The 22310-nt window shown below is 46.1% G+C and overlaps 1 protein-coding gene across 1 annotated transcript in view; it reads right to left on the bottom strand.

The window, feature by feature from the left end:
- Positions 1–5293: 5293 nt before the first annotated feature.
- LOC136663055 (transmembrane 9 superfamily member 2-like) overlaps positions 5294–22310 on the bottom strand; it is a 35545-nt gene continuing 18528 nt past the window's right edge. Inside the window, exons 13-17 of the mRNA XM_066639969.1 lie at positions 21276–21435; positions 19571–19722; positions 17230–17341; positions 15665–15836; positions 5294–5973 (exon numbers count right to left, since the gene is read on the bottom strand). Coding sequence (XP_066496066.1) covers positions 5906–5973; positions 15665–15836; positions 17230–17341; positions 19571–19722; positions 21276–21435 — 664 coding nt within the window. The 3' untranslated portion in view covers positions 5294–5905. The remainder of the gene's footprint in view (positions 5974–15664; positions 15837–17229; positions 17342–19570; positions 19723–21275; positions 21436–22310) is intronic.

Below are 22310 nucleotides of genomic sequence, written 5' to 3'. Positions count from 1 at the left end.
AAGAGAGAACCTCTATGATTGTAAAAATCCCCTTGAGGGATTTAGAAACACCTGCCTATGTAAACTGCCTTGAATAAAGTCAGGAGTAATCTGATGACCAAAAGGCAGTATATAAATACCGAGTTATTATTATTATTATGCTATTGTAATTTATTCTGTATGGTCTGGTAAGGGAGGAGACCCATCATAGGGGGTACATCACGAGGACTCTCACAGGGTGATGCAAACCTTAGTGATGGCTCTGTTGTTGGGCCAGCAACCTTCAGCAAGTCGAGGGGTAGCCAGCGCAGACAAATTGCCAACACCACAACCTTCAACACATTTGAGGGATATCCAGCATGGAGGAGGAAGCATGAATGCTAGAGGTGTTGATAAGCCCACGTTATCACCCAGTCCCATAGACTTCAAGTTAAGATTCAGTTTCATAAAGTTCATAGAGTGTATGATGAAGAGGGTCCCCTGGCACCAACTCCATTTTCCCCATAGGCTCAATGATTCATTATCCACTAATTCAGCACCAAGTAGGTTTTCTAGGAACCTGACCCTGGTGGATAACGAGAACTGAATGTACCTCTAGACTGGTTTCAGGGATCTTCCAGTACTCTGATTAGGATAAGCCCATCTATGATGCTCTCTGAGCAGGGCACCCCTGACCCTTTCTCCTTTTGCCTCCTCGATTAGGAAAGGAAGAGTGGAATGGAGAAGAAGGGAAGTGGGTAGAGTGTTTTCCAGAAGACACTCTAGCCTACCATTCTCTTCTCCTCCACACATCCTCTTCTGCTCCATTCCCCACATTGTTTTCTAATTCAGGGAGCGCAAGGAGGAGAGAACAATGGAAGAAGCCGCTGACGTACTACCAGGTAGGAGGGACAGCATTTGATTTGCAGTAAGTTTTGGGTCAGCCCTGGCTTTGACAGGAGTATGCTTCCAAATGTTATCTAATTTAAAAAAAAAACTTATATCCTGCTTTATAGTCCTCAAGAGGCTGTAGTTGATGAAATAGCCTTTCAAGAAAGTCAAATCCAAGTCTAATTTCAGAAGTGGAAATAAGTGGCTGTTAAGTCAACTTGTGAATAAGTTGCACAAGTGACGTAACTACAAATGACACATACACTTCAAAGACGTTCAGGACTCTCATATTCTAAAGATCCTTTGATCCAATTTTTGCATTGCTTGGATATGTACCAGCTGCAAACTGCCCACACCAACTTCTCATGTAACCCAAGGCCATGGGGTTACTCCTTAACAAAGAGAAAAGCGCAGGGAAATGGGGAGGGGGGAGAAGAGGGGCAGAGATTATAAACAGCCAGTGCTGCAGAGTGACAGAAGCAAGAGTCAGAAATGGGTACAGGAAGCCCTTGGCATCTGCAGGGGTTCCAGGAATGGATGCTGAAACCCATGGATAACCGAAGCCGCAGCTTGCGGCCCTCACCTGAACTCTGGACATGGCTGGAAGCACCTTCTGGTATGTCCAGGGGTGTTCTGAGGCCCAGAGAGGCTGTGCACGGCCTCCTCAAGTCTCAGAAAGTCTTCTAAATGCACCCAAAGGTCCATCTCCAGTGCAGATTCGGAACCTGCACCAAGCCAAATCCATGGCTTCTGAACTCGCAGATCATAAGGGCGCTCCTGTACAAATTGGGTAAGAACCAACTTGGTTCCCGCTTTGAGTTTGCACTTCTAAAAAAAATCTACAAAATGGAACGAAGTTGTTTGGAACGATGTGGTGTACTGGAAATGAATGCGCTAATGCAGGATTTCCCAAACTGTGGGTCACAATCACCAGCAGCACTGCAACCCGCCGCAGAGGACACAGTGGGTCATGGCGCTACAGCAGGGAACCCGTGTTAACAGCAATGCCACCTTTATAAATGGACACAATCTAAGAAGGTGATAACAGTAACTTTCCTCTCCTGCCGTTTATCCCTGCCAGCTAGTACTCAGGGGCAAGTTGAGTTATTGGCCTTAATAAAAGGTATCCCCTGGCTATCCAGTTTTTTTCCCCAACACAATCACCTATGGATTTTAGTATCTTTCTGTGTTACAGCTGATGTTGAAATAAGAAAAAGACGTGCATCCCAGTCTCAGACAGACTGACGTTTTGAAATACGTACCGCCCCAAGGATTTTGTCCTTATGGTCTGCAAGACTCGAGAAAGACACAACATCTTTTGATTTTGGTGCTCAGCATTTTAAAAAGCAATAGGGCAAAAGTCAGGGTTATTTCACATCTGAAGAAAAAAAAAAACTCTCCTCAATCTTCCATGAACAAATTGCTCTGCAGTTCAACCTTCAGATTTTATTTTTTTTTTTCCCCTCCTCTCTCTCAAAAGGTAAATTTTCTCTATTTTTCCCTTCACAATTGTGAAGTCAAAGTGCTCATGTGTTTATCCATTTGCAAGGGTGCCCTTGGGTGATAGCGACACTACAATTCCTGAAAAACAACATTACCAGTAACTAACAGTTTGGGTCCATTACTGTCATTTCCTACAATTTGGTTGTAAGGGTTTTTCCTTCCTGGAAGAAGTTACACATTCAATGGATGTGTCGAGTCTCTGCATTTATTTTTCCGTTACTTTGGAGTCCCAAGAGAAGGTAGCATTTTTCTAGATGTAAAAGTATATAAAAATAAATAAAACCTCCAGGACACAGAGTCTAAGGCATTTTTTGGCAAAGGCTGTATGGCTCTTGAATCCATAATGATGTCTGTCGACAAACAACACAGAAGGGGGAAGTAAAACAAGACCAAGCAAAAAAAATATGGCCAACATGCACAACTGATTAATCTGAGTTTTTATGGCAAATGAGGAGAACCCAGGGGCCCCTCCATGACACCATAAATCTCTTCGCTTTCAATGTTCCCAGTCAGACGCCTAAATGTTTTTCCTCCAGTTACAAACAGATGATAAATTATGTTGCCTATGACTACAGATGCTTGTGGCAGCCCACCCTCTGTTGCTCTGTTGTATGACACTAAACAACGATTCTTCTACTATCTTTTAAAATTCCAGCTTTCTGAAACATAAACCTTGGCAGCTCAGCACACTTTTAATACAGGTTAGCAACCCGGGGAAAAAAGAATACAGGTGTTCCCCCGTATCCATGTTCCCATGGATACAGGAAACTACGGATACAGGGGACCCTATCTCCACAGCCCCCTACGCCTACCCCACGCCCATTACCTTAGTTTATGGCATTTATAGTCGTGTGAAGGAATTGTATACTTGCTTTAACCAGACATTGTAAAGCTAAAAGCTTATAGCAGGGGTGCTCAACACGTCGATTGCGATCGACCGGTCGATCGCGAGGCAAAATGAGTCAATCGCGGAGCCCTTAGTCTAGTCTAGACTCTAGTAGTCTATAGACTACTAAGACTATAAGCCTTATAGCAAGACGAGCAGGCAGGCAGCCTGCGGCTACAGGGGACAACTCAGCAAATGTGATTCCTGCTGACTTTCGCTGAGTCGTCTCCTCTAGGCTGCCTGCTGGTCTTGCTATAAGCTTTCTGCTTATAACGTCTGGTTAAAGCAAGTACACAATTCCTTTGCATGATTATAAAAAACATAATGGGCACAGGAGGGGTGCAGGGAACCACAGATACCCGAATCTGCCAGGGGAGCCGGCACTACATTGGAGCATTTGATCAGCTACAGACAACAAAAGGGCCGAGCCCATCCATGAGGCTGATTAAGGCAGATGCCTCAGGCAGCAAAACAAGGGGTGGGGCCCCCTCCATCCATTCACTGCTTTCACTGCTCCTGAACTGTAAAAGACAAAGACTTTTCCGGAAGAGGAAGGCACACTAGTCCAGCACTCCCCTCACCACCACACTTCTGCTCCATCCCCTTCTTTATTTTCTGATCTAGGGACTGGGAGGAACAGAGGCTGACACATCTCCAGAGAAGGCAGAGCAGCACTTGGACCACCACATTGGGTACAGGGAGGTCTTGGGCCAGCCCTGGACCACAGCAAAACGAACAGGAGGATCAAGGAAGAGCCGTCCAACCATGCATGCTTGAACTCTCCTGCCCTGCCCTGATCTTTGTCTACCCAGCTCCACTGCCCTGAGTCACCCAAAGAACATAAGAACATAAGAAGGTCTCCAGCTCCCTCAAATGATTCTACCCTTTCTCCTGGAAACCTGAAGCTATGGCTTAGAGCACCCGCATAACACCACCTCTTGTACTTTCTCTCCAAAGGCAACCCCTTGGTATCAACGCCTTCAGGTGATAAGACCCTTACACAAGCCCTTAGTATCAATGTCCTTCAGTAACCAAGCCTAAAGTAGGCTATTTGAAAAAATACTAAGGGTGCGATCCTAGGTTGCCCTTGGGCCAGCGCAAGTCCCTTGTGCGAGCCCAAGAGGTTCACAAACCTCGTAAGTCACATCCGCTCTCTTCGAACTTGTGCCACCTCAGGAGGTATCTCAGGTGGTGGTGCAAGTCTGAGGAGTTCCATAGGTTTCCCCTTACCTTCGGCTGAGCCACTTTGCAGCCCTGTCTTGTGCTGGATACAGAGCAAGTCTCCTGGCTTGCCTGTTCCAGTGCAAGATAGGATTGTGCTGTAAGTGTGTTGTTCCCTGATTACCCCAGTCTCCTCCATGTCATTTCCTGGTTTGTAAGCCCTTTGGGGCAGGGACCTGCCTCCGCACTCTTTGCAAAACACAATGCACGTAGATGGCATTAACAACTGGGTGAAGAGGCACCTTTTTAAATGGTACTTGTACAATGAACAGGGAGGAGCGGAGGGAACCACTACCCCTATACCCCACCAGAACTGCATCCGTCACAGCTACTGTTCCATGGAATCTCTCGTGTCTTTTTAAGATAGTGAGTCCTTGCAGGATAGGAAGTCATTTTCTTTCTTTTTTGCTATGTTAACCGCCATGTAAACCTTTTTTGTTGTTGAAAAGCGGTATATCAAACACTTTAATCTTCATAAATCTCCCCTTATGGTAGTGGTTCCCAGACTGAGAGGTGTGGCTCCAATCAGGAGCCATAGGTTACTCACAGGGATGTCTTGGCATGCCCTTGGCATCCTCTTCCCAGCACTGCCATCTTGGATCTTCAATAATAGTGCAGGATTTCACACGATCCAAAATGGCGGCACCCAGAAAGAAGATGCCAAGGAAGAAGGAATCCGTGATGCCAGTAAGTTCGGGAACTGCAGCCTAATGGGGAGAAAGCAGGATTAAAATCCAGTAAATACAAATTAAAAATAAATAAATACTTCTAACTACTCTAGGAAAAGTCTGGTACCTACTAGAGAGCTGACAAAACAGCCTTACACCAACCTACTAGAGCTGTGCAGTTTTATTTAAGATAATGAAGTTGGTATTGTTTTACTGAAATCCGCACAGGACATTAAACGCTTGGTGCATTTTATAAGTGGACAAAACTACCTGCAGAGGAGATGCAGAACATTGTTATATACAGTCGTACTCTTTTTTTTTTTTTAAATTAAAAAAGTCATCTTTTTTTTTTACGTAAGATTTTATAGGACGGTCCTCTATTGTGACAGAGTAATCAAGTCAACTGTGTAAAAAGAGAAGTAACAAAATCACAAGAAACCTCAGCTGGGGGGGGGGAAGGTATCATGCACATTTTTTGTGGTTGCTGCTGCTGTTAAATTATCGCTCTTTCAGATTCAATTTCTAAAAAAAACCCACACAAAACTTTGGATGCGGTATTTATAAAAAGCCATTCAAGTCGAGTTCTCCACAATCGTCCACCATAGTCTTTTTCCAGGTCCTGTTTCCGTTTAAAGCGCCTGCCTTTGGATGCCAAGACTGCAACTGTGTGTGTCTTAACTATTTTAAGATGCAATGTAGATCCTTGATACATGGTTGGCAAAAAAAATAATATCCAGCAGCTCAAGGGATATGTTCGAGAGCAAACCATGGAGACGCTTCAGTCCACCTTCACAACGCTGTAAATCTTGCTGACAAACCAGAAGCAGGCAAAGAAGCCGATGGTTCCTGAAAAGGCACAAGAGAAATCCAGAATAAGGTGAACTGTTCCAACATTTGAGCTAAGTCCATCTTCCCGTCTTTGGAGAGGGAGGTACGATGACAACACTCCTTCTACTGGCATAGCTGTGACCCACTAAGCACAATAATACTAAACCTTTGTGTAGTACTGAGAGTGCAAAGTGCTGCACATACAGGATCTTGCTGAAGCCCTGATGACCACCAATTTGGGAGGCAGGAAGCACATCCATCCACGGGGGTTCCTTTCCTCGGACACCAACATTCCCCACGGATGCCAAAATTTGCGGAGAAGCAAATCTGCTGATCTGGGCACTCATCTGACCTCTGGACGCAACTGGAAACACCTTCTGGTCATGTCTAGGTGGTCAGGTGGGGCCCTCCACCATGGGTTTGGAACGAGTGGATACAAAGGGCCCACCTGTATTATTACCCCCATACCGCAGAAAGGGGAGCCCAAGGCTGAGAGGGAAAGGTTTACCTAAGGCCACCAAGCAAGTGCACAGCAGAGGAGCTTCAAATCCCATTTCGCAGCTCCATTTCTTGGCCACAACACTACCCCAGCTCCCAAGTGCTGCCTGGTTTCTCCCTCCCAGAGCTATCTTCGGCAGGAGCCGCCCCATCTGCTTCTCTGGTATCTTCCCCCTCCTCCCCAATCTGGTTATCATGACAGTCGCATAACATCTGTGCAAGAACAAACCCTTGGGCCGGCTCATTTCCCTCTTTTCACACCACCCCTTTTGTCCCTCTGCTCACAAACTATTCTTTCACACTCTGCACCACCTCACATGCCCCAGCAAAAAGGACACATATAAACGTCACCCAGCAGTGTCCAGGGGGCCAGAGACACTTTCTAGGACAAAAAAAAAGGCAGAAAACAGCGGTCCATCTTTGCAGACCACCAGTTAGTCCAGTGCTGCCCAATCTTTGCAACGTCCTCACACGCCATAAAGCAGTGCACGGCTCCCAAAAGTGACAGGCGATGACATCATCACCAATTAGAGCTTGAAGACTCAAGGCAGACAGGAAGGTCTTTCCCAGAGCTTGAAAACCATGTGCAGGAGATCAGCTGAGCCTCCTACCACCATCTGTAGGGTCCTACGTGGTCTCAGTCAACCAGCAGCCCATGACACCCCAGGGAGTGACCTGCAACAACCCAGGACATCACAACATACAGTTTGGGGAACTCCTGAGTTAGTCTCTGGTGGACCAACGGCAGAGAGACAGAGCACGAGTGATGGGATTTAAAAACATTTTGCTGGGCTAGGGGATCCTTAGAGAAAGCCACCACACTCAGGACTACTCAGCACAGATCAGTTGTTTTATAACCGTTAAGAGACCCTGATCATGGACTTCATAAATTTAACATACACGGCTGAATCATGGTGTTTATAGCCCCACAAGGCTGAGGTACACCCACCCCTATTCTTTAAGAATCCAAGCTGTTAATCTTGCAGCCATCTGTACAGATTAGAAGGCGCTTAAACCTTACAAATCCAGGTTGAATAGTCACTGTCAAGTTCACACAGGAAATGTGCCTCCGACTTGCTCAGTGGTGAAAGCACCATCCTGGCCCTCCAAATTCACGCCCCAGAGTCACTTCCAGAAAGCGAAGGGTGTGCTGCTTTGGGGAGTTCAAGGCTGAAGCCTCTGCTTAGTCACTGCAGACTCCCTGAACATTTGGGAATAAGATTGCTCAGAGCTGGGAGACAAGCGCAGACCTTTTTGTGCATGCAGTGAGCAAGATCCTCTTTCCCGCACGCTTTGCACTCAAAACCAAGCCGAAAAATGCCCAGCACCGTTGAGTACAAGGCTAGAATTCCTACAAAGCAAGAAGACGCATGGATCTTCTGCAGTTAGGTGTAAGGAGAGAACTCTGCCAACATCTCAGGTCAGGAGCGCCTGGAATTTGGCTACTACAGTGGCCCGTCCTCAGCCCCAGACTTGGCATCCCCGGATACTGAGCCCATGTCTCAGAAGGCTTCCCAGATGTGATGGGAAACCACTTCCAGTTGCATCTAGCATTGGCCTTCCCACGCTTCAGAACCAACCAACCCCCCCCCCCCGACACAGCAGCTTCTGTTCGCATCTGAGAGGCCTTCTGAGGAGGTTGGAGGGCTGGGTGCAACCTCTGGAGGGCCTAGCATAGCCTCCAGGTGAATTACTGTGGCACCGCGACCCTGACCCCCTACGGTATTCAGTGTCCGGGGGGTCATGAAACAGACCCCCCACAAATACCAAGGGCCCACTGTACAGTAATGCCCCTCGTTCACCCACATGCAGAGTCTCTCTGCAGCAGACCAAACGTTCATCTCATCTCATCTCTGGTTTCCTGAAATAGCCAACCAGGTGCCTGGAGACAAGGAGCCAACAAGTAGGTTGCAAAGGCCTTGGCCCTTCCTCTCCACCGGCAGCCACTGGTCTTCAGAGGTGTACTGCCACTGAGCACGGAAGCTCTGTTTAATGATCCCTGCTAACAACCACTAACCCTGCTAACAACCACTTCAACGACATTCGTCCTTCTGCCAGTTGTGCATGTCACCCTATGAAGGCTGTGCTTTTAATCCTCTCCCTGCTTTTCCGTACCCTCTGCAAGCAACGATGGAATTGCATCAGAACCATATTACTTCCATATGCACCCCAGATAGTCTACTGATTAACGGCCGCGACTGACAAAAGACATCCTCACAGAGGAAAATAAATGAGGGCCCCCCCTTGTCCTCCCCCAAAGTACACCTGGCTCATCTTTCTAATCCTTCATATCGCCACTTCTCTCTTTCTAGTTAAGGAAACCACTCCTCCCTCCTCCCCCAAGCCTGCTATTATGTCCTACAGATTACCCTCTTCCGCTGGGTTTGCAGCTATCATCCTCTCAAACAGTGGGGGGACGGCAGATTTACCGCGCTTGATAGGAGATCATACGCCAGCCACAAAAGGAACGTAATTCCTTTATGGGCTTGACATCTCAGAGTCTTTCCAGTTTACAGTCAATTCGCGCTCCTCCCTACTGTGTGCAGCGCTCCTCTATCTCGCACCGGGATGACCTCCGCGGACCCCTCGAGCCTTGCGAATGGAATCCCCATTTCTCATTTTCTTGCTATTTTTGTTTGTAACGTCCAGAAAGGATTTCCAATGCGTAGCCAGATGCTACCACGGCATGTTTCTGAGGAGTCCTTCACAGAGCTGAACCAATATTCCTTATTCCTAGATTATTGTAAGCCGCCTTGGGTCCCTCAGGGAGAAAGGCGGGTTACAAATGAAGCAAATAAATAAATAGGCTGTCTCACTGTCATCAGATGTCTCAGTGCTCAAGCAACAAGGTGACTTTTCCACCTGTTAATATTATTTAGAATACTTATCGCTTTTCAACCAGAGCAGGCAGTTCACAAAGCGGTTTACGTAATAGAAATAAATTATGGACCCAAGTAGGGATCCTACCGCAACAGGGGAGCTTCTCATGTACGCCAGGGATGCCCAAACTTTTTGGCAGGAGGGCCACATCATCTCTCTGACATTGTGCCAGGAAGAAAAGAATTTACATTTAAAATTTGAATAAATTTACATAAATGAATATGTTAGAGATGGAACTTATATGAATGAATGAAGGTCTTGCAATAACTCAAGGCCTATAAAAGGCCTTGCAGAAAGCAAGGCCAGCCTTTCCTTTGCAGCCGCTGCTGCATCACAGACGTGAAACAGCAAGCAGTGGAGGGAGCCCTCGTCCCACAGCTCATGTGAGAGGTCAAACTGTTGGCCGTCACGCTGAGGGCAGTTGCATTAGGCCAGCGCAGGCTCCAGCAAGTCTCTGGAGGGCCAGAGGCTCATTGGAGATGGGGGGGCCGGATTAGGAGTCCTCAAGGGCCACAAGTGGCCCCAGGGCTGGGGTTTGGGCACCCCTGACGTACGCTACAGTCTCAAAACCAGTGGGATTCAAAAGTGGTCTAACACGGCTGAGCGTAAGGTCAGAATTTCATTGCTGCAGAGTAACAAACCGAAGACCTTCTTCATCCAAGCCACAAACCAGTGACTGAGCAATGCAGAAGTAAGAAGAAATTCAAAAGGCTGTTGAACGATGAGCTCTGCACTCCTTTCTGACACCAAATCTGTGATCCGTTAGCGAGAGCGAAGTTGTAATTGAAAACATCAGAAGAGAACCGACCGCTATTCCCATGCTTCCAAGTTCATTTGATGCACTGTGGATGTAGGATGTGGTCCTACGCGCAAACACATGCAGGCTGCCATCAATCTATCACTTATCCCTAACCTCTACATTATTTCAAATTTAAAGAGAGCCCTGGGGCTGAGATAATGTTCTGTGTTTGCTGGCAGTTCCAACCAGCTCCCAAACAAAACGTTTCCTGAAGAAAGCATTCCAATTGCAGGCATACAATTTTTATTTTATCATTGCTATGTTATGTTTTATAACAGTCCATATTATAAATACAGTTGTTAAATTAACTGTACACTGAGCTTCGGAAAAGTGGTTTATAAACCTTATAAACAATTATCCAGTGAAACAGAAAAAAGCATTCTAACCAATCCAACCACATTCCCCAAGAAACTGTCATCACAGGGTTCCAATCATAAAAATGAGAGATTTTATAGTAACACACTACTCCACACATTACCAGGCAAATGTCCCTGCTTCCCCAAGTCTGATAAGACCCCCTTTACCAAAAAAAAAAAAAATAATAATAATTTTAATGTAGAAGACAATAGGGGGAGTGGGAGAACACAATGTGGAGGATCTCCGAATGCTGTTGCAACCGTGATGCGACTTTCTGCCATGTCTTGGACAATGGAATTTTATTAGAGAAAAGATACTCTAATGGAGTGGATGGACAATAAGTTTGACCAATAAGATGCAAGAGAGGGCACCTGGATGCAGGTCTCTTTTTGTCTTATGTGCTCCCTGAGGCATTTGGTGGGCCACTGTGAGATATAGGAAGTTGTACTAGATGGGCCTATGGCCTGATCCAGCGGGGCTCTTATGTTCTTAAGAGAAATGCTATGCTTTTGATTTGGTAGAAAAGGAGCAGAAAACCAAAACAAACCCCCTCTGTGGAAGTCCGTTCTGCAATGGAGCAGTACCTAAACTGGGGGGATGAATCTGCCCCTGTGCATCTAACAAGAGTTCCTAGGATACTCCAATGATGGAAACAGAAATGTCTTCTACAAACCTGTCTTAACAGGCAGACTTGGCCATTTCCAAACTATTTGTATTTACAGGGTCCAAGTCTCTAATTAAAGTCAGCCTTAAAAGACAACCAAACATCTGGTCACAGATTCTCTTCCCGATAATCTTGTCTGGATTACTCCCCTCCCCCTGTCCTTTACTGCATTATGGACATCACTCCAGCAAATGCCTGAAACAAACCGCTATCCAGTCTGCCCTCTCCCATGGAAAGGATGTGTCTTCAGTGCATCTCAAACTCAAGGTGATACACAGCTGTAGTCCCTTGTTCTAGATGGGAGCCTCAAGAACATGAATGAAACCTGCAAAGGCTACAACCGGGAGGGGGGTCCTTCCCATATCCAACTGGAAGTGCTGCAAGGGACATAAGCCCCACCCAAATACCATCTGTAGGTCTAGGTATGGTCTTGTTGGGGTTCTTTTTGCCTTCTGACAGCTCTATGGATCACATGGTCTGCAGTGAACAGGGTGACCAGATACAACGGAGGACAGATTGCCTGTATCTTTAACCACTGTGTAGAAGAGGGAATTTTGGCAGGTGCAGCTCAACATGGGGGGGGGGGGTTTTAAAAAGCTGCACCTGCCAAAATTCCCCCCTCTATACATTGGCTAAAGGTATACGCACTGTGTCCTCTTCTTTATCTGGTCTACCTGGCCACGAAAAACAAGCAGTCATGGAGCCTTGAACTTGTATCATTTTTCAAGAGCCACAACTTGGCCAGTACAGCAGAAGGCTCATTTTATGATGCTTGGACTAATGCTTCACACATTGCCTCCTCTTTGATCTTTCGGTCTCCACCACCTCTCCATATTTTATGGTCAGCAACACCCAGGATCAGCAACTGTTTGGGGCCTGGGAAGTCTTCTATGTGAACCTGGAAAATGCTGAAGTTTAACCACCTGAATTTTAATATGCGGTGGCTTCTTTTTTTCTTTTCTTTTTTTTAATAAACCAACTCTGTTCACCACCGCAAATAAGGCCAAAGTACTTGAAAAACAACTGCACACATTCCACCTGGTCTCGCACACGATCAGTTAATAGAGAAAGAAGAATTCAAGGCACGGGCTGGGCACAAGAAAGCAAAACAGAAAAGCATTCCACACTCTGGCAATAGACTGTATGTATCTATATTGTACCAAGAACCTTCCCTATCATACTGCTTTTCAATCACCACACAGTGGCAGCTGCTTTCAGAATCCGGAATTCTAAACACAATTTACCTAGAAGATCAAAACTCAATTTCAAAAGTGGCTTTAACTCCCAAGTGAAAATGATGATCGCAAAATGAGGGCGCGCAGGACAGCCGCACGCCTGGGCTAAATGCTGTGTTTTCTCCTGTGCCCACAAGTCGCGAGAACGGTAATCATAAAGCTATCCTTCCCCAAACCTACTCATTCGCTTACCATATTATTACTCTGAAAATCACACTGCAAATGTCTAAGGCCCAGGTTTAAATAAAAACATACAATGAGGAGGCGGTAATGATTGCAAGACACAGCGGGACAATTCCCTGCATCACCACCATGAGCTATATAACAGCTAAGAGTAGCCCTGCCGCACCAGACCAAATGGCCACCTAGCCCAGCCTTCTCCTTCTTGTGGTGGCCAACCAGAAGGCTCTGGGAAGCCCACAAGCAGGACATGAAGGCAACATCCACCCCCATTGTTCAGATGGCCTGCATGACTAAAAATGGCAGACCTCCTCCATGAATGTGTCTAATCCCCAAATAAAGAAGATTCCATGAACATCTTAAGTTAATTATGAGTCATGTATTGGGAAATGCCCAAAGCCAGTGGTTCCCAAACTGTGCATCATGATACCAAAGGACAGTGGTTCTCAAACTGGTGGGTCTAGACCCACCTGCCTGAGAACTACTGCCCCTTTCCCTTTAAGGGCCAGGGGTAAGGGAAAGCACCAACTTGATCCCCAGGATTGTGCCGCTACAGGGGAAGGGAGGCTGTTTTTAACTTACCTGCTTCCAGGGTCTGGAGGGGGCAGGGAGCCCTGCGGCTTGTAGAACACAGAAGGTGTTTGCAACCCACTTCTGGGTTGCAATCACAAAATCAGAAGTGGATCATGATCTTTTATTTACTGTCTGCAAGCCACAGGGAGCCCTGCAAAGGTAAGCTGGTAAGCTAATAACAGCCCCCCTTACAGCACAGTGGCACAATCATGGAGATCGTGTCGCAGCTTTCCAGCCTGACCCTGGAAAGACTTACCCTGGTTCTCCACCAGAGAGTTTGAGAACCAGGGCTGTAGGGCTGCAGCACACTTACAGGGGTGCCACGCGGTGTCTCAAGTGGCACCTCCTTTACGCCCAAGCACTGTCCTGTCAAATCTCATGAAATCTTACAAGATCCAAGAAGGCAGCATCCAAATCTCACAAGATTTGGATGCTACAATATCGGATCTCATGAAATCTCACGAGATTTGAGTGCCACCATGTTGGAACTTGTCAGCTTTCATGAGATCCAACATGGTGGTGCCCAGCTAAGCCAGGAAGAAGAGACTGTGGAGGCATTCTGATACTGCGAAGTTTGTGAACCACTACCCAAAGTCCATGGGGAAAGTGGGGGAGAGAGAGAGATACACACGTGCATAGACACAGGAAATATCCTGTGCGAAGATTCTCAGCCAGGAAAGAAGCTAACTACATTTGCAGAGAGAGAGAGAGAGAGAGAGAGAGAGAGAGAGAGGTACATCCTAGTCACACTCAAGTCAAGCTTTATTTCCACTGTTTGCCTCCTATTGTCTGGACCAGGAAATTGCAAATTTGGAGTTACGAACTGGCAATCAGGCAAAGAAACTCACCAACTCATAAGCACTGTTTATGGACTCAAGCTCTCCCAACTCTCCTCACACACATGGATTAGCTTCAATGGGAGAGAGGTGTTCTAACCAGAGTTTGCTGACAGTGCCTGAATTGGGGAAACTGGTTAGCACTTACAAGGAATTGCATCCAGCCAATGGTTTGAAACGAGTTTGCTAACCATAGTTTGAAGTTGCTTGATAAGTACTAACCAAGCTTGCCCATCTGGACCTCATGGCAAAGAAGCCAGGCAAGGAAGAAGAGGCCAGGCAAACATTCCCAAACCACAAACATAAGGCGCCGTTTGAAGTGAACCTCCAGCATGACTTGTAGACACAGGTGTAAAACTTACCAGGGCATGCTTTAGCCTCATTGCCCTTCATATCAAGGAGAGCTGGGCTGACATATCTGGAGATTTTAATCCCTTTCAGCAGCTGCTGTGACAATTTCAATTATCATTTCTGATATGAAAAGGATATTTCTAATTCTAGCAATTTACATCATGCCGGTGAAACTGAAATTGGCAGCTAACCTAAGCTCAAACCCAGACAGGCATCAGCATACTGCTTTAGTTCAAAATTAAAACATTCTTTTTTTTTTAACGCTACAATTTATTTGGGGGTAAATTACAGGGGACAGCTGGAGCTCGCCTCCAGAGCCGGGGAGGTTAAAAATGGGGAGTTTGCTGGAGACACTAATTCCCTTATTTGCTTCCTAATACATGTAAATTATCAGGGTTAAGTCCTGCTTCCTTATTGCTTTCAGTCTGAATGCAGCTAAAAGACAAATCTTTCCCCAAAGCCAGAAATAATGGTGAAGGATATCGTACACCTGGATTTCTGGCAAGAGAATGTGAGAACCAACATTTCCTGTTGCAAATGAACCCCTAGTACAAGAAGATACACAACCTCTAATGCAGCCATTTTCAACCACTGTGCCGTGGCACACTTGTGTGCCGTGAATGGTCCCCAGGTGTGCCGCGGGAATTTGGGAGAGGGTCATTTATCAATAAAACCACTGGGGGATGTAAGCCCCCACTGACAGCACAGTCAACTGTCAAAAAGTTGATGGTGTGCCTTGACCATTTTAGTGCCTTGCCAGTGTGCCGCGAGGTGAAAAAGGTTGAAAATTACTGCTCTAATGATCTGAAAAAAATAAAAAAGCAGCTGCAATAAAATGGACCAGGAAAGTGTGGCTTAATGGCCTCTGTGGGTCATAGAGGACCCACATTGCACCCTACTGAGAGGAAAAGTAATGCTCAGTGGTGGTCCAAGGTTCAGTCCCCAACATCTACACTTAAAATGATCTCAGGTACAGGCCCATACAAATGGTAAATGTACACGCTGCAATCAAACCAGAATTGAATCTCAGATCTGCATCCTGCTTTAACCATGGTATGAAAGCCACAGCAAAGCAGTCACTCCAGATTCCTATCAGACACAGAACTATGAGATAAAACACCAAGATGCCCATATCGCAGTTCAGAAGACAAGGAAACAGAGCTAGCGCACAGGCTCAGGTAGGGCTGAAGTTGGATTCCCGACTGAATGAATCAGCCTGGGTAATCAGGCATTTGCTTCCAGAATGACTTCTTATATTACGACACAGGAAGCCACTTTCAGGTATTGATTCACCTAAAGAACTGCGAACTGTCAAATACTGGGGTAGTGAACTCACCCGTGAAAAGGAAGAAAATCAAGACCATGATCATGGTGTAGCCAAAATATAAAATGGTGCTGGCGGTTCCTGTGATCTGAAGCTTGGAGAAGAAATAATGAACTGCGTAGATGAAGAGGTAAACGGCTGTGAAGCTGCTGGTCAGGAATGATCTCCACCACCAGTGATAGTCCTGGAAGCAAATCAACGACCATTGAGAGTAAACAAACAAAGAGAGCAAGACTGAGCAATCTTTTGCTTAACGCAGCAGTTCCCAAACTTTTTGACTGGAGGCTACTGGGCCATTGGCCGTGGCTTCCCATTAGAGCTACACTCTTATACACTGTATAAGCAGCACGCTCCCCTGGCTGGTTTCTGCAGCTCCCCAGGGAGCCACGGCTCACAGTTCGGGAACCACTGGTTTAACAGCTAACAGCTGCACTGCAGGTCTATTTGAAGGGCTAGTTTTAATTCTTCACCACAGCACTGCAATTATTAGTCTGAACTTGTCCTTTTAAGAATTGTTTTTCAGATTATTATTATTATTATTAACAGTATTTATATACTGCTTTTCAACAAAAAGTTCACAAAGCGCTTTACAGACAAAGTCAGATAACTAAATGGCTCCCTGTCCCAAAAGGGCTCACAATCTAAAAGATGCAAAACACCAGCAGACAGCCACTAGGAAAAGTCACTGCTGGGGTGAGGAGGACCAGCTACTCTCCCCCTGCTAAATAAAAGAGGAGCACCTACTTGAAAAAGTGCCTCTTACCCAGTTAGCAGGGGTAACTGATTGTCAATTTTCTAGTATGCCAACACTTCTGTAGTAGTACAAGGAGAACACAATGGACCCAGTCAAGTGTACATCTGTCCAGCATCCCACGAACCACATGCCTGACTGCAGGGTAGCGAGGCTACAGTCCTCTTCCAGCATTCCTCTCTTGAGGCATGCTGACCCTGAAGATGGAGGGTCCATATGTCCACCATCATGAAGCCACAGACAGACCTCTTCTCCTCCCTTAATTTGCTAAGTCCCATTAAGATTGCTTTCCACTTGCAAAATGTGTATCGACATACACATTTGCACACAATTATGCTCCATATTGGAAGCTAAAACACAAAGATGGCAAAAACAACCAGGGGCAATTCTGGGTTTTGCTACATTCCAGCTGGTACCCAGATGCAGTTGCATCTCAATGGTCCGCAAGTAAAGCCGATTTGGTGCTGAAACTGCACCAGTCTGTTACACTGGCAACAGCAAGTGGAAAAACCTCTGCCTCTTCCCCCTTCTGCCACCATGCAGACGTGTTTTCCACACACCCTCATACACAGCTGGCCATAACTAAGCTTCTGATTGCTACAGAAATGTGCTGCCCCTCCAAGCATAGCATCACCTGCTTTGCTACACATAGAACGGTTTTCTGCACAGCTGGCAGCCACCACGTCACAAATCCTTCCAGTGCAACTTGGTGCCAGAGGACCAGCAAGTGGCAGATGTGGCTCAGACCTCCTGAAGCCATCAGCTAACAGCTGATCCCATCCAGCAGCATAACAGGTTTGGCAATGAAAGGAAAACGTCCATTTACCTCCGCACACAGATGAAAATAGCACAACAAGACTGTCGCCTCCGAACACGTGATAAGAAGAATGATAAAGACTAAGAACAAGAAGCCAAACATGTAGTACATTTGGTGGGACCTGGAATGAAAGAACACACTTTGTGAACCAACAGCCTTTTCCCTCCAAGTCATCATAACAGGGGCAGGAAAGATTGCCAGTGGTGCAGTCACTGAAAGAAAAGCTGTGGCTTCCACTGGGTTATTTTGGGCTATGGCAGTGATTCCCCTTACTGGGGCCATGATGTCCCTGCAGCCTCCTCTTCCTAGTTCAGCCGGGCGCTGCCACCTTGAAGCTAGCAAAATCTCATGAGATCCAAGATGGTGGTGCCCAAATCTCACAAGATCAAAGATGGTGGCAACCAAATCTTGCAAGATCCAAGATGGCAGTGCCCAGGAGAGCAGGTGGAAGGACCCCCAGGGATACCCTGCAGCACCCGAGAGTGCACTGCGATGCTCTAAGGCGGGGGTGCCCAAACCCTGGCCCTGGGACAACTTGTGGCCCTCGAGGTCTCTCCATGCGGCCCTCAGGGAGCCCCCAGTCTCCAATGAGTCTCTGGCCCTCCGGAGATTTGTTGGAGCCCGCACTGGCCTGACGAGTGAGGGCGACTTTTTGACCTCTCACGTGATTTGTGGGATTAGGGCTCCCTCCACTGCTTGTTGCTTCACGTCTGTGATGCAGCAGCGGCAGAGAAGGAAAGGCTGGCCTTGCTTTGTGCAAGGCCTTTTATAGGCCTTGAGTTATTGCAAGACATTCATGCATTCATATAAGTTCCATCTCTAATATATTCATATATGTAAATTTATTCAAATTTGAAATGTAAATTAATTCCTTTTCCCCCCAGCCCCTGACACAGTGTCAGAGAGATGATGTGGCCCTCCTGCCAAAAACTTTGGACACTCCTGCTCTAAGGTGTTGCGACACACACTCTGGGAACCTCTGGGCTATGTTTTGCAAACCTTTAAGCCTTACCCTTACTAAAATTTGGCTTCTCCTCTGTCTTCTTTCAAGTCATTTGCTTTTATTTGTTGTTTTTGATCCTGCGAAGTAAATTAGGCTGAGAGGTGGCAACTAGCCCCAGCTCACCAACTGAGTTCCATGGTGGAGCAGGAATGTGAAACCAGGTCTCTTCAACACTCATGCAATATTGTGGCCCCTACACAGTCACCCCCTATGTAAGTTTTTATTATATGTGATAGAGATAGATGTATACCCTATCTAACACTCTCCCCTCTACCTATGGAACAGACTTGATTAAATCTTACACACACACTCACACACACACACACACACACCAGTAACAAACATCAGTTGTTATCCAATACCACTGCTTGGAAAGCTAGGGTACCATCAAGGATGTGAGCTGCAAGTCAGAATGCCCCCTACCACCAGTCATGACTATCTCTCAGCTCAAACATCATCATGTGTCTGTAACAGTGAGGATGATCATTCTGGCCACCTCGTTGGGTCACTGAGGGGATGGCCAAGCAGCAAACTGAGCACTCCACCACAAACCGGTTCCAAACTAGAGCCAAAGTGGAGGCTGCATCCTTTGCTTGTCAACAGTAAGGGTAGAGAATGGTCCCTTCAGAAGAGGGGTTTCCAAATTTCTGTCATATACATCACTGACTGACTGACTACCCACGCATCTCTGAGTCACCAATCTGGGCATATCTTCTGACTAGAATGGAGAGGACTCCAGGATGCCTGAGTAATCTCTGCACAGGGAGGATAATTCCACTGCGTGTTGGATCAGACTAAAACCAATGCAAAGACGGGCACTTTTCCAAAAGGAGCATGGAAAGGTTTACAAGGAAAAACAACTCCGTGTGGTCGGTCTGTGGAACTCCTTGCCACAGGATGTGGTGCTGGCGTCTAGCCTAGACGCCTTTAAAAGGGGATTGGACAAGTTTCTGGAGGAAAAATCCATTATGGGGTACAAGCCATGATGTGTATGCGCAACCTCCTGATTTTAGAAATGGGTTATGTCAGAATGCCAGATGCAAGGGAGGGCAGCAGGATGAGGTCTCTTGTTATCTGGTGTGCTCCCTGGGGCATTTGGTGGGCCGCTGTGAGATACAGGAAGCTGGACTAGATGGGCCTATGGCCTGATCCAGTGGGGCTGTTCTTATGTTCTTAACTCCCTACTCCCCAACTGACACTAACGGGAAAGAGGAAGGCCAGAAGAGTCAGTTGTGCAGAAATGCCACAGGACAGGACTCCTTTGCTGCTTGCTAGAGTTTCTGGTTATGGCCTGGGGTACAGAATGGCCTGCAGTACCTCAGATTGACTGATGGCACAAGCACTCACCAAATGCTGTTTAGAATGAAAAAAAGCTGGATGAAGATACAGCCAAAGGGCAAGATGCCCCCCATGATGATGCCAGGCAAAGGTTTCGTGAAGAAAGACTGCTCTGGGATTTGACGAGGTATCTGGTTTGTGCGCACCGGGTGCTCGATGGGCTATGAAGACAAAGAAGCAGCATTAAGATGACAAATACCCAAATCAAACAACAAAGCAGGACAGTTGGAAGGGGGAGAGAGGGCTGCTAACGTTTCAAGATACTATTTCTATGCAGACATAACATTCTGTAATCATACTTTGCTCCTGCCTGATCTTGACTTGAATTTTGCTAAAGCTTCCTCCAAACCCAAAATGTTGGCATGCAGCACAATAATAAAGTGACACTGACACAGTTTGCAAGTCAGGTGAGATGGGAGTTCTTTTCTGCATTTCTGCAGTAACTCACACCAAAAATAAGGGTTTAAAACAAAATCCTGCCCCAAGCAGCTCAGTTTGCTTTCGTTCGATTTGCACCCTTGTAGAAATTGTTTATTGAAATTAGTTTTTATATACTTTGGAAACTTGGAATTGAGGCTTTTCTTTGAAGTTTTAGTTTCTTGTATGCCGGTGTTTTTCAAACTGTGGGTCAGGACCCAATTTTTGGTGGGTCCCACAGAGTCAGCAATGAAAACATGGGTGATGAAAAGATAAGATCACTAACTGCCTCAAGCCCAGAAATTTTAAATTATGTAAAATTAAATAGCTGCTAAATGCCCTGCAAAGAGCTGAGCTCCTGCAGCTTGCGAGAGAGCTACTAACTGCCTTGCAAACAGCAGAGCTCCTGCAGTTTGCAAGCCTGTGTAAATAAATGTTTGAGCACCTTTTTTCTGGTGTGTTTCCTCCCACCCCAAGTCTGTCAATGACAGGTAATGAGGGCAAGTGAAGGCTGATCACACTACTAAGCCCCTCAAACCTTAAAGGCTATTCATTATAGCTGCCTTGTTATGAGAAACGGATTGAGTTTTTGCAAATTAATAAAATATTACTTGTAAGCAAATTTTTAGATTTCTTTCTGGATGATCTTTTTTTAAGTCTCGTAAAGCTAGATGGGTCCCAAAGCACGTCCTGCTGCGAAAGTTTGGGAACCACTGTTGTACGCCCTCATCTTTCTTCTCTCCCACAAATTTAGGGTCCACCTGCAAAATCCATACCAATACTTCTAAATATTGCCCTGCAGGAAATAAACTAGAAATCCAAAGTGATGTTGGCATCTTGGAACAATTACAGGACTAAAGAAATCTACTCGTTCCTTGAAATTATGTCTGTAGATCTATAACGGGGGCAAACTTTCTTAATGTAAGGCCACATATGATAAACTTCAGGTGTTTGTGAGCCAGAATATTTAAGAAGCATTTAAATTCTTAAATATATTTACTCACCATGAACATTAGACTTCTGTTTTAATCCAGCAGACTCTCAGTTTATACCCATTAAATTATAAAGCTTGAAAATTGCTTGTTTTCCTTTAATTGTGATGCAAAAAGGAACTCAACCGTTTTTCTTAAAGCTACACTTTACATGTCAAAGATCCAAATGTAGCTTGCGAGCCACAGTTCGGCCACTTCTGCTATATAATCTTCATGAATGGTTTGCATTTAGAAGAGTATCTTCTAAGGTTGCAGACCTGGTATTCCTAAGAGGCAGGAGACGACATTAAGAAATGTATGCCTACCTTCTCCTTGAATCCAAAGTATGCCCCAATGAAGGTTAGTGGGACAGATATTCCAAACCACATGGCTAGGATGGCAACCAGCGTGCCGAAAGGGATGGCGGCTGACGATCCCTTCACCCAGAGAATAAGGTTCATAATGAAGAAGTCAGCAAAGACGATTCTGGGGGGGAACAGAAGATGACAATCCTAAGACCAGTCATGACTACAAGCCTCAAAGCACAACATCACCCTGAAAACTCCTTCTCCAATATGTATGTCCACAGACCTGCTCCCACCAACATGCTTCTTTTCTGCATGAAAGTCCTATGAGAATCAACATACTGCCTGCAAACATAAGCTATTAGCTATGACAAGAACAAATGTAAGGCCATGCATCTCTTCGCAGAGATAAGATATCATTTATTCCATGCTGGTGGGAAAGTATAACCACTACCTATGCATGCCAAAATGTCAGCTTTGCTACTTCCAAATTTGTATACATAAAAGGCCTACAATTGCAGGGAGGTGTGCAATTCCCCCCCAAAAGTGGCGCTCTCTCTCTCTCTCTCTCACACACACACACACACACACACACACTACTTCTCTGAGGAGTATTTCACTGAAGCAGAGCATTGCCTGGCACCTGCAAGTGCGGCCGTCCAATGAACAGAAGGCGCATCAGCTGCGCATAAGTCGGCTTCAGGAAGGGTCAGTGCCACACTTCGCAACCTGGGACTCGTTACGCGTGCATTCTTGGAGCCAAGTTCCCAAGGCTCTCCCAAGCAACTCCATCCGGCACGCGCCCGGTCCCAACGTGGAAAAGCTGCCAATTCCACTCAAGTTTCTGAAAGCCTTTTCTCACCCAAAAAAAGTACGCTGGGCAGGGCACAGATGCCACCCCTGCAAGATTAACACCCTACAAAACAGAATGCCCCTGTATATAAAAACATTTTAAAGCTCTGCTCCAGACAGCAGAGCAAATCTTTCCTTGCTCCTCCCAAAGGGAGCGGGAGGGGGGGGAGAGTTGGGGTGGGAAGCCTGCCTGTCTACAAATTC

Source organism: Tiliqua scincoides, chromosome 12 (assembly GCF_035046505.1).
Source record: "Tiliqua scincoides isolate rTilSci1 chromosome 12, rTilSci1.hap2, whole genome shotgun sequence".
Classification (NCBI taxonomy): domain Eukaryota; kingdom Metazoa; phylum Chordata; class Lepidosauria; order Squamata; family Scincidae; genus Tiliqua; species Tiliqua scincoides.
This window is presented reverse-complemented; position numbering and strand designations above follow the sequence as displayed.